This window comes from Sinohyriopsis cumingii, chromosome 1, assembly GCF_028554795.1.
Source record: "Sinohyriopsis cumingii isolate HCF-2022 chromosome 1, ASM2855479v2, whole genome shotgun sequence".
NCBI classification, from domain to species: Eukaryota; Metazoa; Mollusca; class Bivalvia; order Unionida; family Unionidae; genus Sinohyriopsis; species Sinohyriopsis cumingii.
The window spans coordinates 123264247-123283199 of NC_142961.1; the positions used below are offsets into that span (position 1 = coordinate 123264247).

Genomic DNA, 18953 nt, shown 5'->3' on the forward strand with positions numbered 1-18953 from the left:
AATTTTCGTTTTCTCTCTCTCTAATAAATATATTTGTCTTATGAATATTTTAATTTGAAAGTTTGATTTTATATAGTTTTCCTTAATTGTAAGTAAACACTCGTTAAATAGTTTTAACCGTTTGAAAAGTACTTAACTTTTTATAATGTTTCGTTTAAATTTATTATTCACAATCATAGAGACCAAAATTAAATAATATACCTGTATGCTTTCAATACTAAACTTTGCGCAGTGCATCCATATGATTCAAAATTTTAATGGTAAAAAATAACAGCATATTAGATAAATAACTCTGCTTGCATTAAAGCCACTTTTCACACAATCCAAAATGCATATTTTGTAGCAAAACAGGTTCAACATAAAGTGTAATGCAGAAAATGTTTCGAATATAGCATTCGCAAATGTGGAATCAATTTGCATTTAAATTTGTATTATCTCTTTGAAGTTTTCTAAATATTTATTTAATATTTGCTTATCAGACTGATTGTGTAGAATAATTACCAACATATTGGTAGTCCGAATCTTCACTCAGAAATATGTTATATCTCTTTTATAATTTTGTTTTTCTTATCCAAATCAAAAATATATGCTATTGATATTCATATAGATAGATTTAATTTTCAAATATGATCGCAGGTGACAATGTGTTACGAAATAGCTCAAACGAATAGTTCGTACCTAAAATTTCGTTTGTGGTTACACTGTAGAGATTTTAATCATTGCATACAGTTCCAATCCGTTTTGATAGATATAATGTGCCTATTTCTGCTATTGCTGTACGTGTTTATCATCTTTGGCAAAGTTTACAACATGCAAATAATTTACTTCTATTTTAATTTAATTTGGATTTCCAGCACCGCAGTGCCATTATTTGTATTTCTACAAGGAACTGTAGAGAAGCACAGTACTGAATACAGCATACGTCATCGTCATCCATCTTGGAGTTTTCATCAGGATTCGAACTTGAAATTATTACAACGTTTATTACTAGGACTTTTGCAATTTAATTCGTGGATTATTCTTAGATTCTTTTTGGATTTGATTCTTAAAACTGTAAGTACTTCTCCTTTTTTCATTTTTACAGCATTTTCCAGGAAAATAAATTATTTATTAAATTTTGAAACGCTTGTTGTTTTCACTCTTTCTGTGATACTGTTTATTTGAGCTAAACACGTAACACGGGAAAAGCTGATAATGTGAGGGCGATAATTGTTTCTTTTAATTTAAGGGCACGTGTTTTCAATAATGGGCAGGACATATGGAGTACACCTGGATTGCAAATTTGTGGTAAGAGGTTTATTCCTTATCAATATAACTTGCAATTGTACGTGATTGTCCTTTAAATGTCCGACACTCCACTTGGTTCTCTGGTTTGTTCCTCTCCAATGACTCGAATCAAAGTGAACGTGTTTTCATACAAGCAATAATTATCGTCGAATATAATGTACAATCATAGACACAAATTAGCTATGCTTTTTTTTACAAAGAAGACAATAGTCAGGTAGGTCCAAACCCCTACCCTCATTTATGGACAAAGGTCGTTCACACACTACAAATTAAATGCATAACAGTTGTGAGAGGAATTTGTCTGGTTGAAAAAAGCCAGTGATACTGTTAGGTGATAATTGATTATTATAATGGACAGGACATGTGTAATGCATCTGGATTACAATTTTGAGGTAAGAGGTTTATTCCTTATCAATAGCACCTGCAATTGTAGGTGGTCATCCATTAGACGTGCGATGCTCCACTAGGTTCTCTGGTTTGTTCCGTTCCAAGGACCACTACTTGTCAGCATCTCCACCAAACGAGATTCCTGAATAACCTCATAGAACCGGTTGTACAAATGACAGTGTGAGTAATATTCAAAATGTAATCAGTTGGAAAAATATTTTGAGAAATGCAAAACAGAACACAATTGTAATCATAATATATTTATTCAAGAACTGATTGGTCCGATTACTCGATTGGAATATAAAAGTCAGTGAAACTGATTCCTTTAATTTACTGTATTTATAACTGACAATGATATCATTTGCCTAAAGCTAATTTACAATTAGCAGTACAGCTTCTTGTTAAGTTACCATATACAAATATATGAGCAAATACATTGAGCAGCTATTTAATTATAATATTTTTATTCTATCTGGACCAAATTGAATTTTTTAAACAAAATTGTTTCTTTTAGATTTTTACTTTTGTTCTATTTAACAAGCATTTCATTGGTGTGTAATAATTGTGGAGACTAAAAGCGGGTCATATAAATGCCAGGCATAGAAAGACTACCAGGTGGACTTTCCATATCGTCCTATTAGGCTCCATCGTAAACACGAAGCAGATATGGACATATTGGCCCTGTATAAAGCTTCGTATAAAATCGTCTTGTGCCATGGCAAGGGATAATTTGAATAATTCATAACATTCCTGAATAGGATATTTACATTAAATACAGATTTTGCATAGCGATATTATACCATACTAATTAAAAAGTTAATTATATATGTGCATTGGTAATGACCTTGGTATACGTCCAAGGCCAATCTTTCGGCGTAAGTCCAGTTTTTTTTATAGCCCATATCTCGGAACCAAACAACGGGACATGGGGCTCAACAAATGGGCTTGGATCCTTTCTGAAATGAGGAAAGTCTCAAAAGCACAAATTATTTTTTACATAGTCACGATAAACTGTTATATTAAGATTACGAAATTGCGTAAATTAAAAATAAAAGCGTCTCTTGCAATGTAAGTTTCTTATAGTTGTTTAAAACATTGTGATCTTGGAAAAAAGCACCATAGTATATTAAAACCAAATTAGCACATGCATAAAAACGTTTCGTACAATTAAAAGCAAAACGAAAAGTTAACCGAATGAGCACAATCCAAATTTGTTCTTAAAAATAATTTTCCAGTTAAGATCACATCTAGACATATCTGGATAAATGTATGGACCATGAGAACCAAAGTATATTGGCTGTATAGTTGAATCAAATTTTTACTTCTAAATATTGTTTAATTATACTGATAATTAGTCGTTCTCATCATTGCACTGAATTCCGTATTCCTACGTCAAGAATGTTTAATTAGACTTTGCCTGATCTTTGTTATGAAAGGTACACAATGGTCTTGTGCCTGTCGCATCGCACCGTGAATTTTTTCACAATCCAACAGTCACAATTTACTGATACGTAAATGTAAGTATCACTCAAACGAAAAGGCTGCAGCATAATGTTGTGTAAATGTCTTCCAATACAAAATTTCAAGAAAATGCGCAAGGAACACGTTTTCGGTTTAGAATATAACATACTTAATTATGCGATAAAGACGTTATGATCCCGGCTTTATGTAGATATCTTTACTGAAATGATGCAAAGAATATGAACTTAAATAAATTTGTATTATTTGAGAAGATAAGGAAAGCCTATTGTTATATTAACTATGTACATATTTAAAAACAAAGTGGCACGTCTGAAACTGTTCACTAATTATTAATCCAGCTTAGACATTTCGTGACACTCGCTTTTGTCCTGAAGTGACTTGTAGTATATATTTCTATAATAATTGTGATCTTGAAAAGTGGAATTTTTAAAACATTGAAAACAAACCCACTAATAATCAAATTGATCAAGATGTAAATTAATAACTAGTAACACATTTTCATTCAAATATTATAATACGCAATCTTTTCTCTAAGATTTACTATTCTTGTATAGTAACTAATAGTAATAATAAATTAGATACATGTTTTTATATATTAAAATATGAGATATGTTAAGGTAGGATTTATATGACATTACAAAATTTAAAAATTTGATGTAGCATGCACTTTAACTTGCAAACAAAAATGTAGCATATAGCATCATTATAAATGCAATCTGGAATCTGGGAAAGTATGAGCATATGCACGATGATAATTGTGTTGACATCAAAAGCAATCGCTAGATGAAAGTGAAAATTAATTAATTAAAATAAAATAAATGCAGATATATTTTGCAGGCCACATTACGTATCCGTATGCATGTTTGCATGCAGAAGTCCCACAATGCTGATAGCATTTGGAGAAGAAAATAAAACGAAAAGTCATTTAGAACTGGCATGTGGGGCAATATATAGCATTCATGTCTATTTGAGTGAATTTCCCCGTGTCATGTGGTGTATCGTTCTAAGTCTGTATTAAAATAAATGACAATTTAGAATAGTAATTATATGATATTGGATATTTGATATGCAAGAATATATAGCTTTTATAATAATTATGACAGAAGAGGAAGAAATATAATGGTTCTTGTACTATCATTCATATCTTTCAGGGACACTTGTCAACACAAAGTGAGAAAATAGTTTATTATTACGTTTTATATTTGAGGTGGTTGCGTGCAATCACTGGCGAATAGCTCCTAAAAGCACTATGCCAGGTAAGCTAGGTGTATGCATAATCATTATTGATGAGTGTTGTTTAGGAGAATAGTTTGGAATGTTCCTGTTTTGTACCAACAGCATCGAACCGTTAGCTTAGAGCAATATGCATTATCTTAAATGTAGCTTCAAAAACGTATTATTTCAGCAAATTTGAAACAAACAGTATATTCAGCAAATAACATATTTGGTTCTCTTTATTATTACATGAAAACTGGGATGAGTCAAATTTAAGTTGACAGAGGCTCTAGAAAAATGGCATCACTTATTTTGTTAATTTCATACATTAAAAGTAAATTTAAGCAAGAAAAATTATTAAACATTTATAAGTATGGAAAAATGGTCATAAAAGACGCGTACTTGGTTGCAATGTGCAATTGTAACTTTCTTGCACGGTAAACTACTTAATGTGAAATTTATTTCAAATGCACATAAACATTAACTGTTTTAAAACAATAGCTTTGATTCTTATTGCTGCAATGACACTTATTTCAATTGTTAAAAACTATTGTTTGTATGCACCTTCCAACAGCTTTGAAAAAGTAAAAATATTTCATACGGATTTTTAAAAACTAAAACAGTTAAAACTTTGAATGAAATAACATGGCAATTTGCAGATCAGTTCATTACTACAGACAAAATACATTAGAAATGCAAAATCTGTCTTTTTACTATAAATGATTTTGATAATGCTGGTAATAAATATGATTACAATCAATCTTTCATTAATATATCTATTAACTTGTTGTAAATATCTGAAGTCATTTCCATCCATACTTTCTAAGCGACGTAAATATCACTTGCTTCATGCTAAGCATGTTACTACTTTGTTTTTTAATTGAAATTTAGTTTAATTGCACAATAGCTTTATGTTTCCCTACAGATCTATCGCATATACTTAGGTAAACGTGATCTAGCGTACATGAAATACTAAAATTATATTTGAAATGTTTGTCCTTAAAGCAATGTTCTTGTTCATAATTTATTTTTAATTCTGATTTGTTTGGGGTTTTTTTTCGCAGTTTGTTTTCGAATATGTTTTTAACCCTATCCACATATAAGTCAAACACAAGAATAATTCATAATGTATGATACTGTTAAAATCTGTCAGCAAGTTCTGTGCTTTTAAATATTTCAAAATCATACAATATCTTAAGCCTTATTTGTTTAATTCTGCCATAAGTTTCTCTATTTCTGTCTCACGCGTAAGCAATCTCCATGATTCAGGTATTTCTGGAAGCTGTGCATTGTACGCATTTGCAAGTGTATTCTTATATTCACAAAAGAACCAGTTCCAGAAAGTTGTAGTATCCCCTGTTTCGTCTCTATTGATTTCCCAATTGGGATATTTTCTTTTGTATTCCTTATACGGATACCATTCGTCTTTATCATCTGTAATTTTATTGAACTGTTTCTTTGAAACAACATTCTCTGGGCATGTTTCGGCAATTAATCTATTGGTCGTTTTCGAAATATTCCCACGACAACCGAGGGGTCTGTGGTATTTTGTATAATGATTTCCCGTATGATTGGGGTGAGCACTGTCGCAGATAGCTCCGCAAAATGGACAATTATTGGTACATCCTATGATATCCTTCTTGATACTAGCGACAACTTGTCTTCTAAATTCTACATGATGATGTTGAATGTAATGTTTACAGTTCAGTTCCCCTTTCATACGTTTAAGGCAGTTTGATATACTTTTAAAGAATAAGTTTAAGTCAAAGTTCCTCTTATCCGCTAATTCTTGAAGTCTGTCAACTGCTTTCAGAACAATAATCTCTCCAGCTTCATTCTGAAAAGTTTCAATGCATGTCATAAAACTTTCATGACTATTTTGGAAACTTTTCCTTAGAATCGGATGTACTTTACCCATGATTTCATCAATCATCTCTAGAAAAATATTTTCAAGCGGTTTTTCTCCTCGGCTGGCATATTCATCATAAAGGTTTTCAATATGAATGGAAATACTTATTTCTGGAGTTCCGATAAATCTTTGGAAGTGATTAAATTCCCCAGTGGTTGCTAGATCAAGCAAAATTTCTTGTAGGAAAGTGTTTTTCGATTGCTGCACTACGGTTCCTCTCATTCTTTGTTCGACCTCACTTGCGAACGTACGCGTAATCTTTTCTAGTATCCCATCTTGAATTATTTTATAGCACTCTGCAGTTAATAGATTTAATGTATCTAATTCACTGTTGAGTCCCTTAAATATGTGTAGATAATGTTCTTTTTCACTTTCAATGAGATTTTCAGGACTGTACTTGGACTCATAAGCCTCATGGAATTTCCTGAGCTCTTTGATGGCATAACCGCAGGCCAAAACCGCGAGATACACTCCATGTTTTGGCGTCAACACAAGGTTTGTGCACTTTGTTTTATAGTGACAGAGTACAAGTGTAATAACTTCATCTATATCTGCCTCTGTATATGGACGAATGGTTCTTCCCCTGGACTCCAATGTGTTTCTAATTTCATGGAACAAGATAGTTGCAAAATTATCTATTTCATTTTTTGTAGATGGAGCAAACAATCCATTTTTCCTTCCAAATGTCGTAACAATTTCGTTGGAGTCAAATTCCTCTAAGGTATATGACTCTATTGATCTGTTTTGTAGGTACCTCGTCAATGCATCTACGCTATGTGTGAAGGAATTGATAATAGCGTGGTAAGCATCCTTTTCGATATCGATATTTGTTCGAGTTCTTTTATTCTTTTCTACTATTCTCGATTTCCAGCTTGCCCAGTTCTTTTCAAAGCCATCTGTTTGTTCTGTTTCTGAAACAGGACTGTAATGGGGAGATTGCATAGTTGAGACTGATCGCTCTATATATTGCATAAGTTCTGCTTTATATGTATCTTTCTCCTGCTGGAGCAAAATTTCTCTACTTTTATCATGCCCGTATTCGTCCAGCTGGTTCGATACTTGCCTTGAAAGGATATGCGCCAGGTCGTTAAATCGTTTTTCCATTCCATCAGACCATTTCAGCATTGTTTGTTTAATGATCGGATCGTGGTAATGTTCCATGAAATTAGCAAATGCTTCCTTTTGTTTGGCATGCTCAGTTATAATTTGTTGTTCGAACTGTAAACGGAGGGATTCAATTTCTTTCATTAATACTTCATAGTTTTTACAATTTTGAATTTTGGTGTAACGTTCAGAGAGTTCATCAGATATTGGCTTTCTAAATTCATAACATGCCTTACACCAGTAGTCATCAAGTATAATTCTTGCTTCTGTTTCAAATGTATTCCGAAACTGATAAACAAAGTCATCTTTCTTTATTGCTAGCCACAAGTTTTTTAAAAGTTTACGAAAAGACTCTAAAGTCTTGCTCGTTCTGCCGTTTGTAGATACTAACATCCTTTGCTTAAAAACATTTAAATCTGCACTATATCGGGTGTTGATTGGTGACATCGGTGGACTACCTTCATGTAGCGCTGGCAGATAAAATACGTCTCTGCTGGCGTCGAACGAAATGATATCTCTATATGACTTCATGTCTATGTTCTCGAATTTGCAAGCCTGTAATGTCATTTTATCCAGCATTTCTTCCAGTTTTCTTCCCTGATGAAGCAGTTTTTGTTCGTCTTCCTTTTTCACAGTCTGGTGAACAATCAGGCAGTTTGGCTTGAGATCTGTCGTAATGTCCATTCTCAAAAACGCATGTACTGATACAGGAAGCAACTCCTCTAAGTACGTTTTATTTTCTCCCATCAAATTGAGGATGGTTAAATCTGCTAAACCAATGACAAAAGCAGACAGCTCATTGTCATGATGGATCATTTGCCCAGTCGCTGAAAGTTCGGGTGCCCGTAGTCCTTCCGTATCTATTACTAGGATATAATCTAACTCTAGTTCCTTTCTGTATCTCTCCTCAACTTTAACAAACTGACAATAAACACCCCGCGTACATCTCCCTGCGCTTACAGCATACTGACATCCAAAGAGAGTGTTTAACATGGTCGACTTCCCAGAACTCTGTATTCCAAGGACTGATATTGTTTTCATTCTGACATGCTTGTCACCATTTCTTCTGACAAGTATTTTGTCTACCCTCTCCAATACAGCCACAACCCATTTAAGTGGAACGTTATTTACATGTCCATCCAGAAGCTCAAAGGGGTATCCATCTAACAGGATTTCTGCCGCCAATCCAGGCAAATCAAACTCTGGTCTGTATGACGCTTCGTACATTTGGCCCATCTCTCTTAGTACGTGCTCCAAGCCAACTGATCGCATTACAATTTCATCATCCAGGTCTTTAAGTTTCTTTTTCAGTGTGTCTCTCTCTTCATTTTTAGCCTGAACAAGTTGTCTCATTATTTTGTGATAATTATCATACAAAGGTCCTAGGTCCTTTCGAGACAAATCATCCATTTCAAAGTGTAGCCACCTCAGAAACAACCTCCTGTCCCTCTCTGGTGCACTGGCCGAATTCAGAAACTTGTCCATAAATTTTCTATTCTCTTCCTGTTTCACAATTTCTAGCTGTTTGGAACGACATTCTCTCATCATTCTTTCGTTCTCCGCAATATGTGATTGTAAGTTCGTGCTCTTCACCTTGTTCGTAATTCTGAGCTTTTCTTTATCCGCCTTTGCCCATTTTATCCAAGGGTCTCCCTGAAGGGGAAAAAATACACTTTTTCTATCTGTATATGGCGTGGTGCTTATTAAGTTTGACAAAACCTTTGCTTCTGAAATTGTTCTAATGAATTCATCGGTTTTCTCATCGACATCAGGGCATATGTAAGATATGAATACATCATTAAAACTAATTAACTTTCCATCTGACAACTTTATCAACATGTTTCTTGTCTCTTGTATCACATCTGCTCTTGGTTTATCGATAATCTCCAATAATTCTAACCGATTTTCACCCGGTTTATGAGTTTCTATAAAAGACTCAATGATAGTCTCTTCATTTTCTTTTATTTCACGGTTAGTTAGCACTATCAAAACGGCTTTTCCTTGATCAAGATAGAACTTGGCAATATCTCCACTAGGAACAAGATCCTTTACCGCACACATTATCGTTATGATATTGGCAAGATTTGATAACATGTTGAGGTGATTTGGGAGTTTAGATGCATCCCCATGCAGATTAAGAAACACCACTGCCTCTTGGAAATGATTTGAAACTATTGTTCCTGACTCGGGTGATGGAAAATACCAGCTAATATCAACAAGTCCATTTACAAGATATTGGTGCTGAGTAGAACCTGGCGAGTCCCTATGAAAGAAAATAGAATGTGTCTTCTCAGTTGGACTGATGACGCTATTTATCAGAGCTGATTTCGACAAGTTATTTGTTCCTATGCGGATGAATGCAATACTATTCATGGGTTCGTTCACTAAACGACATTCTCGTACATTTCCTTTTCCTCCGACTTGCGTTTCCCACTGCATAACAAGACTCCTCAATGGCCATAAGTAAAACGACGGTGGTTTAGTTAGTGTTTGCTCTTGAATTACCAGGGGAACTGCCAGTCGACAACTCCACATATGTTTTACAAAATCTTGCCTGCAAATATCATCGCAGCATAGAAATACAGCAATTATTATATCCACTGGACTTACTTCAAGTCCTTTATTTTCTTCCGCTCTTTGTTTCATGTGTTGTCTATATGTACTGCCATGACCTGTTTTCTGGATGGATGATATATTATTTTCTCTTCTTCTTATGTAAAATTCTCGAGCAGTGTAATTGTACTGCGCAATTTTTTTAATAAAATAATAAGCCAAATCTTCGTGACTTTTCGGCTGCTCATCAAATAGAGAACTTTTTGTTATTGTATACATATCCTCACGAGTCAATTTTCCCGGATATTTGTCGTTCAAGTTCAAAATTCTAAGTACACGTGACAAGCTTTCTTCAGCATTGCCAATTGTATCATCATGCTGAGTTTGTTGAGCTGTCATGTTAGGTTCTAAAACTTCATCGGATCCTATTTCTTCCTCAATCCCAACAGGGTTCAATGACAAGCGATTTTCCTCTCCGACCCTATCATTACTGCAACCTATGCAATCCATTTTCTTAATGTTAAGACTTTGGTTTGTCTTTCTCAGGGGATCTAGTTATAGTTGCCCCATCTCTTTGCTGGTCTATTTCTATGTTTGGAAGATTGTGTCGTGGTATTCCCTGTTTGCACTGGTTACTTACTTTTACATTTAAAGTATTCTCACATTTACTTTCGCTTGGCCTTTATGTTATTCTGAAGTCACTTGGTATTTGCGTCACATTTTATTCTCAACAAATCCTCCTTTCTTCATTATGATTTGTACAGTGACTACCAGAATAGAAATTCAATCTTACTCTGAGCTACGGTTTTTTCATCATTGTCATTTTCTTCACATTTCTTCCATCCGTATTTATTCATTTATTCACGTCATACATTTTGTTCCTCTTCCTATCGGACTACATGCTACTTCAGCAGCAGTGACTCGTTCTTTGCAGTTTGATCGAAAGAATTGATCTTCATGTCGCATCTGTATTAATCAAATCATAAAATTGTACATCGTCTCTTTCTTCTCTTTCTGATCCACGCTTACTGCTTGTCCAATGTTCAATGGTTGGTGGGGTCAAGCATGCATTTTGTTATTAATCTATTACAGTTGCTACTTAGTAAAGGTTGTATTCACATAGCAATCTCTTTCTAGAAACGCACAAATTCACTGTTGTTTGTTAAAATACCGCATTGTATGTCTGTCGTCCTGAATGATAATATATATGATGCCAGTCATAGATTAAGTTCATTAACACCTCCAACTTTGATGGATCATTATATTCTGCTTCTCTTGGTCAATGATTCAAGCTACTGCCGTTGTAGAAAAGGTGACTTCCTGAAGAAAACAATTTTGCTTTTTTAAACATTTCAAAAGTAGCCGAATTTCAAACATTTAAATCTTCAAAAGATTATTTAACTATAAGTATAATCGGCATACTAGTCTTTGCACGTGAAGAAATTAGACAGACTGTACACTACCTTACTTAATCACTTTAAACATGTTTTAAAAAGCCAGATCACCAGTATGTGACCCTGCAAAATTCTTTTTTTATTTGTGTAACGTTCTCTTCTAGAGGTATGAATTAGTTGGGTGTTTTGTGAGAAAAAAAGAAACAAACAATGTGGGTTACCACAATTTTCAAACACTTTTGCCAAATGAAAGCTTACTATTGAAAATTTGTAATATTATTTTTTTAAATGGTGGATCATCATATGACCCTCTATAAGTTTAGTTTTTGAAAACCTGTTCACTGCCATTTTCAAACATTAAAATTAATGTTCGTCCATAATTACTACTCTTGAATTTTGTTTTAAAAATCTGACTTATCACTTGTTTCAAAAAATTATTTTTCTATTTTGAAATTTTTGAAAACATTGCTGTCACATCATTTGATCATCTACCATTATTTTCAAAGTTGGCTGACCATTCTAACTCCGTTATCCACTTTAAAGCGGTTTAGCCCAAAAAGTTAAATAGTATAAACACATCAAATATGTAACTACTATATGATGATGTTACATTAATAGTCACAAGTTTCCAATATTTTTACATCGTATTTTAATGTTAACTAATATAGCATACTCTTTTTTAAAAACAATTCATACAAAAGCGATTCAGGAATTCTTTACAGATTATTCCCTTTCTGATGGTACCACATACAATCATTCACAATTATAGAATTTAACTAAATATTTTCTAGTTTCTACTTTTATAATATATGGATCAATACCAAAAGAACTAATATACGTTGTCATCTTATATATAGTTAAATTAAAAAATATATGTCGTTAGATCCTACCATCACTAGATATACAGTATTACGTTGTATAAAGTCACCCTTTCACCATATGACGACATAGAGATATTTTTTAAATAGATACGATAGACACTGTGCCATTTTGCATACCTCTTTTTGAACTAATAGCAGTATAAAACAATCTCTAAATGTTTTAGCAGTCATTATTGATGAAATACTTTACAAAGTAACAGTAAAGAGCGAAAAACCACACGTTTTTTTAAAATTCAACAAATAAATTATTTCCCTAGAATACAAAGTGAAAATTTAAATAGACCTTACAGTATTGTGAATTAATTCCCAAATAGTGAAAAAAGATGTATCCTAAGTCCAAATGTTTGAAGTTATCATTGAATTCCAGTGGTATTCCAAATAAAATTCCAATATTAACTGTGTTAATGTATATGTAGCCTCAAATATGCTCATGTGTGATGTGTTGACAATATGTTGATAAATATCAATAATATAATTCAAAATGTCCCTGTCTGGATTCACTATTATTCCAAAATAAACTTTCAGTCCAAGAGTATTATTGAACACTTTGTTATTTGAATAAATAAATCCAATAAAATTATAAAAACTGAATACAATAAGACTAATTCTGCCTCAAATGTTAAGGCAAGGAGGAATAATTCTTAGAGTATTTCCAGAAAAATTGTCATTGCGACCTGAGTAAAGTAGAGTGGAGGGGTTTATAATCTTGTTTACCTGTCATCTTAATAGGAAATTTCCATTCTGAAAGTTTCCAAGGTCTGAATCAAGTCTATATCTTTAACTCAAATTGAAGTAAACATGCTTACAATGAATAATGATCTGAATGTTTAATTTATAATCACACAGAAATATCAGCTATGTATTATGTTGTTTACAAAATAAATGGCTCTGTTCATGTACACCATTAACTTAATTGCCAACAAAAGTCAGGTAGAAAATACAGATATACATATCACATAATCATGGGAAAATGCCATCAAATAATACAAATTAAATATACATGACAGTTATTAAATGAAAATTTAAGATGAACATACAGTATTATGAATCGAATCCAAAATCATCCTAAAAAGTTATATTCAAGTCCAAAAGAATCGAATGTTCCGAATGAATTTCACATCACCGGATGTAGTGATCTTCTAACAGTCCTGATGTATGAAAATGGCTTTTTCCAGAATTTCTTTGAATAATTCACAATTCCCAGCATACTATTTTAGTCTATTGAGCACTTTGTAGTTTCAATGAATAATATAAACGAATGTTTCCTCGTAAATAATGTCAAAAAACAACAATAAATACATCAGCAGACTGGTGTTACAAAAAGAACTTGAGAAATAAGAATATCTATATATTTATATACAAGCAAAAGTGGTGAAAAGACATTTAGCGCCTACTCGCTACGCGACATATTGCAAATATCCCACATCGTGAAAGCACCCACATGACCTAACCCATCCCTTGGGAAATAACTTAATTCTTCAAATAGCCCACCTGACCGACTTATTCAAAGGGAAATAACCCCAAACTTGAAAACAGGTTTTATTATTAATATTATTATTAATGATCGTAAACACCAACGCAAACACATATTAAAAACATCCTACGCAATCTACATATTTAATGTCTTAAAATAGCATTTTACACTCGTGTGCAAAAATTAGTTATGTAATATCTTGATTATAGGTGATCATTACAATTTACAGTCATAGAAAAAAATTACACATACAAAGCATCCAGTCATTACCAAGAAGTACAAAAAATATAGATAAACATAACAAATGGCAAGAAATAACCAGTTCCTTTTGTTCATGGATTGTCGACAGATAATGTATTGCCCTGGTGCATGCATATTTAGATTTGATTTTAACTTCAACAACAGATAAAGCCTCGAGACCTCTTACTAGAGCATGTTTTGAGATGATGAAAGCTATCGAAAAAAACGTCTTGAATATTTTTTTTCAAAATGCGAACACAATTTAGATTTTAAGCACTGGAACAATCGTTTAGCAAAACGTATATGTCGGGCTACCTTGGGTGGTAGCTATTAATTGGGATATGATTTTGCGGTCTTTCACAAACACCTCTGGAAATATAATTGTTCGTGATCTTGAAAGAGTAAAATTGTACAAACAAAACTATCACTCTTCCATTAATATTGCTATCAAAAGAAGAAAATACATGTTAGTGTGGCATTTAACGTGATCGATGCAGGGATGTAAAACAAAATATTTATTATTGAAAAGTGCAAACGTATATCCCAAGCACTTCATGTTTTAGATTACCTCCTTGGTGTATGAATTACGCTTAGAATCCCTTTCTTATCTCGATATGCCCTATTGATATGCCCAGTTTCTCTTTCGAAAACTCACCTTTTTTCGAAATAATAATAATAATAATAATAATAATAATAATAATAATAAATTTGAGACTGATATATGAATATGATGCTTATTGCAATGAGTAGAATGTATCAAGATGGAAGTGTTTTTTTTTTTTATTATAGTACTGTATCAATATAAATTTGATTTCCCTTATCTCAATTTACTGGCAATAATTTAAAAAAGAAACAATGGAAATAAAGCTAATAAATTGTTCAAAAACAGGATGTTCTTCTACGGTCTTGCATAACAGGAAGCCAAGCCAAGGTGGTACATAAATGTTACAGGAACATTGTATAAAGACTAACCTGCAAAATGTATACACGAAAAGAAAACATTGAACGTATTTAATATACAATATTTTGATGAAATGATCATTTTGTAGATAACGATTACAAAACATGCATGGAACATACTAATAATGGGTAAGGGTCACAATATGGAATACTGAGGATTGTTTCTTGTTGCACGCTCAATCACTGCTCCATCTAAAGATCCTGAAAGGTTACTGTAGTCAGGAAAGCATTAAATTAAATGCATATGAAACAACTTTGGGAGAAGTTGATACAAAGGATTTGAGAGATAATATTAGAAAACTAGGACTAATATGTACATGACAATGCAGCAGACAAAATTTAACAGAGAGAAAATAGAACAAAAATAGTTTAACTTGGTAATTACAAAGATTTTTGTTATTGGAGATTAAGCGAATGATAAGTTCCCTGACGCAAGTTTAATTGAATGCCAAAAGGTCCCCACAATATTAGAAGATTGTAAATATACATAATACTGTACCTGAATATAGGGTAAACAATATCAGGAATTTCAGAGGCAAAATTATTGAACCTGTTCGTGCACGTAAGTTGGTTGGCAGACAAGAGAAAAAATACCCAATTGGCATGAAGTTCAATTAGTATCCAGAAGATGCATAATTTAGGCTGCATGGCGACAATTGTTACGGGTTTTCTGATCAGTTACTAACTGAAATCTTTCCTGCGATGAATAATCAGTGCAAGATTACAAACAAGCTCGAATCCGGTCAATGGTTTATGTGGAGGTAAACATTGTGTTAACTCACGGACGCAGAATTATACCACGCAATGCCAAACTCAAAGATCCTTTAGCGTTAGATCAAATGTCGTTGTTTTAATACTGTTGCAGATGATTTTGTTTTGTTTTCCGAAATAGTCAATTGACTAAATTATCAATACATTTCGCAGCAAAACAGTGGTAATTAGCTGAAACGGCTTTGAAAGACCTTGCCCAATGGTGTGACATATTTAAATAAGAGCTAGAATACACTGATGTACAATGAGAATTTAGGTTCAGTATTCTGTGGCAATTGTAAGGTTTTTAAAGAAAACAAATATGTACTATTAAGTAATCATTTGTTAATATTAATCGTACCTGCAATTACTTTATATGTGTTATTAATATTCATTTGATACCTAAATGTTTGATTCTTTCATCTGTAAATGCAGTATAATAAGTAAAACGCTATTTTTTAAACATCCGTTAAATGTAAAATAAGAAAAGTCAATAAATATCGAGGTTTCTTATGGCGAACTTGAACACAAATATTTCGGTATATGCTTGTCAGAATCGTGAAGAATTGGTTTTCAGAAATAATAGGTAAAATGATTTTATTAGAACCATTTCATTGTCTACTTTTGTCTCGTGTAGCAAAAACATAAATGTATATAGAGGTTATATAAAATATGTAATGTTTTGAATGGTTTTATGAGCTGAAATTTGTTTTCGATTCTAGAGTTAAGGTTGGAGGAATATTTATTATGTCATGGAGTGTTCAGCTTGGAAATTCGAGTAAACTTGAGTTGTGTGCGAATTTTAATGACAAAGTTTAAAAAATGCCTAGGTGAACTAAATGATTTGAATCAAGAGACTAATTAAAACATTTGAATTCATCATAGCAAATATAAATGCAGAATTGAGAGAAATCATTTTCTCTTGTATTTCAAAATGCAGGAAATTGGATATTAATACGATGTGTGACGCTAATCACAAAAGGCTGATTTGCAGAAAATCATTATTCATTGTTAAGTTTTTAAATAATCTTAAGCGTTGAATTTCTTTTTTATTTTTAAAAATAAGAAAAAAACTTTATGTTTAATTAGGGAAAGTATGCATATGAAGCAATTATGTTAAAAGGAAATCTTTGATTATATTATAATTTAATGCTAATAGATTCCCCAACAATTCTTCCTCTGAATTCACTAATATAAAAATGTGTTTAATTTATCAACCTTAAACAGACGTATAATTTCTTCTATATAAGCAGGCTATGCTTACCTAAATAAAATCTTTTATTTTAAAAGGTCAGTTACATATTCTGATAAATGATGTGTTTTATGTAGACCCATCTACTGTACGTTTTTTAATGTGGCGTGAGTATCAAATGCTTTTGTAGAAACTTAATTGTCAGGTATCTTAATTCTTACAAACACACGACAGAAAATGACAATTCTGTTTAATTTAATGTTGCCTACAGTACTTATTATTTAATCTGTTTACCCATATTATGATCGGCCAATGTGGGTATGTGAGAAAACTTGCCAGTAGCTTCTCGTGGGTCGGTGGTTCTTTCTGGGGTTTTCCCGTGTTCTTCCTCCGCCATGTATAACCTATCTTGTGCTGAAAACTGGCGTTAAACCCTACAATAACAATAACGGCCCCGAGTGGCCGAGTAGTCTAAAGCGCTCTCCGTTACGGATCACAGCCATCTCACCTCTGTCTGCGTGGGTTCGAGTCTAGGATTCGGACAATGTGAGTATGAGAAAAAGCTTGCCAGTAGATTCTCGAGTGTCGGTCGTTCTTTCCGGGGATTTCACGGGTTCTTCCTCCACCATTAATACTGGCCGCCATGTATAGCCTATAGTGTGCTGAAAAATGGCGTTAAAACCTAAAACAACAACAAAAATAACAACAACCATATTATGATAATTATTTCCTTATAAAATAAAAAATATGCCAATAATAAGACGACAGCATCTAAATTAAGCAGTTGATGAGTCCTCGTTCACATTCGGAAAAGAGGGTACCGATGGGCAATTTGATATGATCATTTGAGCAGAAGTAATATGTTCGTGACGTCTGAGAAATTATAATAATCTCAAAATAGACCTAACTTTGAACCTAAAACCAAGTGATCTCCTCTACTTTATCAACTTTTTAAATCAAGAAAAATATTGGGCTCAACATTTAAAAGTATCGTGGATGCCGAAAAATGTCGAGAAATTTAAATTATATAGTGTTATTTCTGAATCTCTCTCTCTCTCTCTCTCTCTCTCACACACACACACACACACACACACACACACACACACACTTGGTCACAACTGTTTTAAGTACACCAATAAGACTAAAGAATGCAACTCTTCCACAATTCATGACGCAGCGAAAAAATTGGATGCAAACAAACCACCCTGTTTTAGCACATATATAATGAGGTGTGTTACGCTCTACGTTGATTTGAACGGTGTTGAAATACTTCCTGCGCCAAACGAATTAGTTACTCTTAGGCAGTCGAAATCTTGGGACCTCCCTCGCAAATTATCTCATAATACGTTTTATCAATAGTTTGATCCGTTGCCGCGGGGCCCCTAAAAGGCGTGGGGCCCATAGGCCAGTGCCTACTCTGCCTATTTGGTAATCCGGCACTGCATTTAATGACGCTGATCTGAAAATTCACTGCACTGCAGACGCGGATATTATTCACGATGCTTGGCGAACAAATTATATACAACAATTTTTTTTTTACTTGTTATGGAAGACTGTATGAAAGGCTGTCTGTATTGTTTGCGCCAACCCCAACTCTTCCGTAAAGGCAGCCACGAATCATTTACATATAAAGCAAAGATAGCACGTTACTTGACCTGAAAATTAAAATGTAACTATTCACAAATAACTGTAAAGTACTTACTTTAATAAATAGGACGGCTTTTCATAATCCAAAATGACCAGCCGAGACAGCAGACGATATTTTGTTTGTCGTTCAAGCGCTAAAGCATGTCTATATGTGCATGGCCTTCCCCTTATCCTACCTTTTTATTGTACACTGATGGGACACGTGATCTCATAACACACCCACTAGCTGTATAACCTGATCTTAACAAGCACCTACAGGACTCACGGTACTAATTCAACTCCAATGGTAAACATATGGAAACACTATCATATTCAAAATTCAATAACTTAAAATGTATAGGTGCTGATAATGACACCTATAATTCTTCATGCACATCTAACCTTGGTGCATGCTTATGTGTGGAGAACACCATATGACCGGCGGCACTTTGTTTACATACATGTGCATGAAACACGTGTTATTGATTCTGCACCAAAC

General features: G+C 33.3%; 1 protein-coding gene across 1 annotated transcript; it reads right to left on the bottom strand.

The window, feature by feature from the left end:
* Positions 1 to 1918: 1918 nt before the first annotated feature.
* LOC149807793 (interferon-induced very large GTPase 1-like) lies at positions 1919 to 18637 on the bottom strand. Its single transcript, XM_089970635.1, has 2 exons — positions 18531 to 18637; positions 1919 to 11257 (listed from the first exon to the last, which is right to left on the bottom strand). Exon 2 carries the CDS (start codon positions 10445 to 10447, stop codon positions 5573 to 5575), a length of 4875 nt encoding a protein of 1624 aa, XP_089826761.1. The 5' UTR covers positions 10448 to 11257; positions 18531 to 18637; the 3' UTR covers positions 1919 to 5572.
* Between the last annotated feature and the right edge of the window lie 316 nt (positions 18638 to 18953).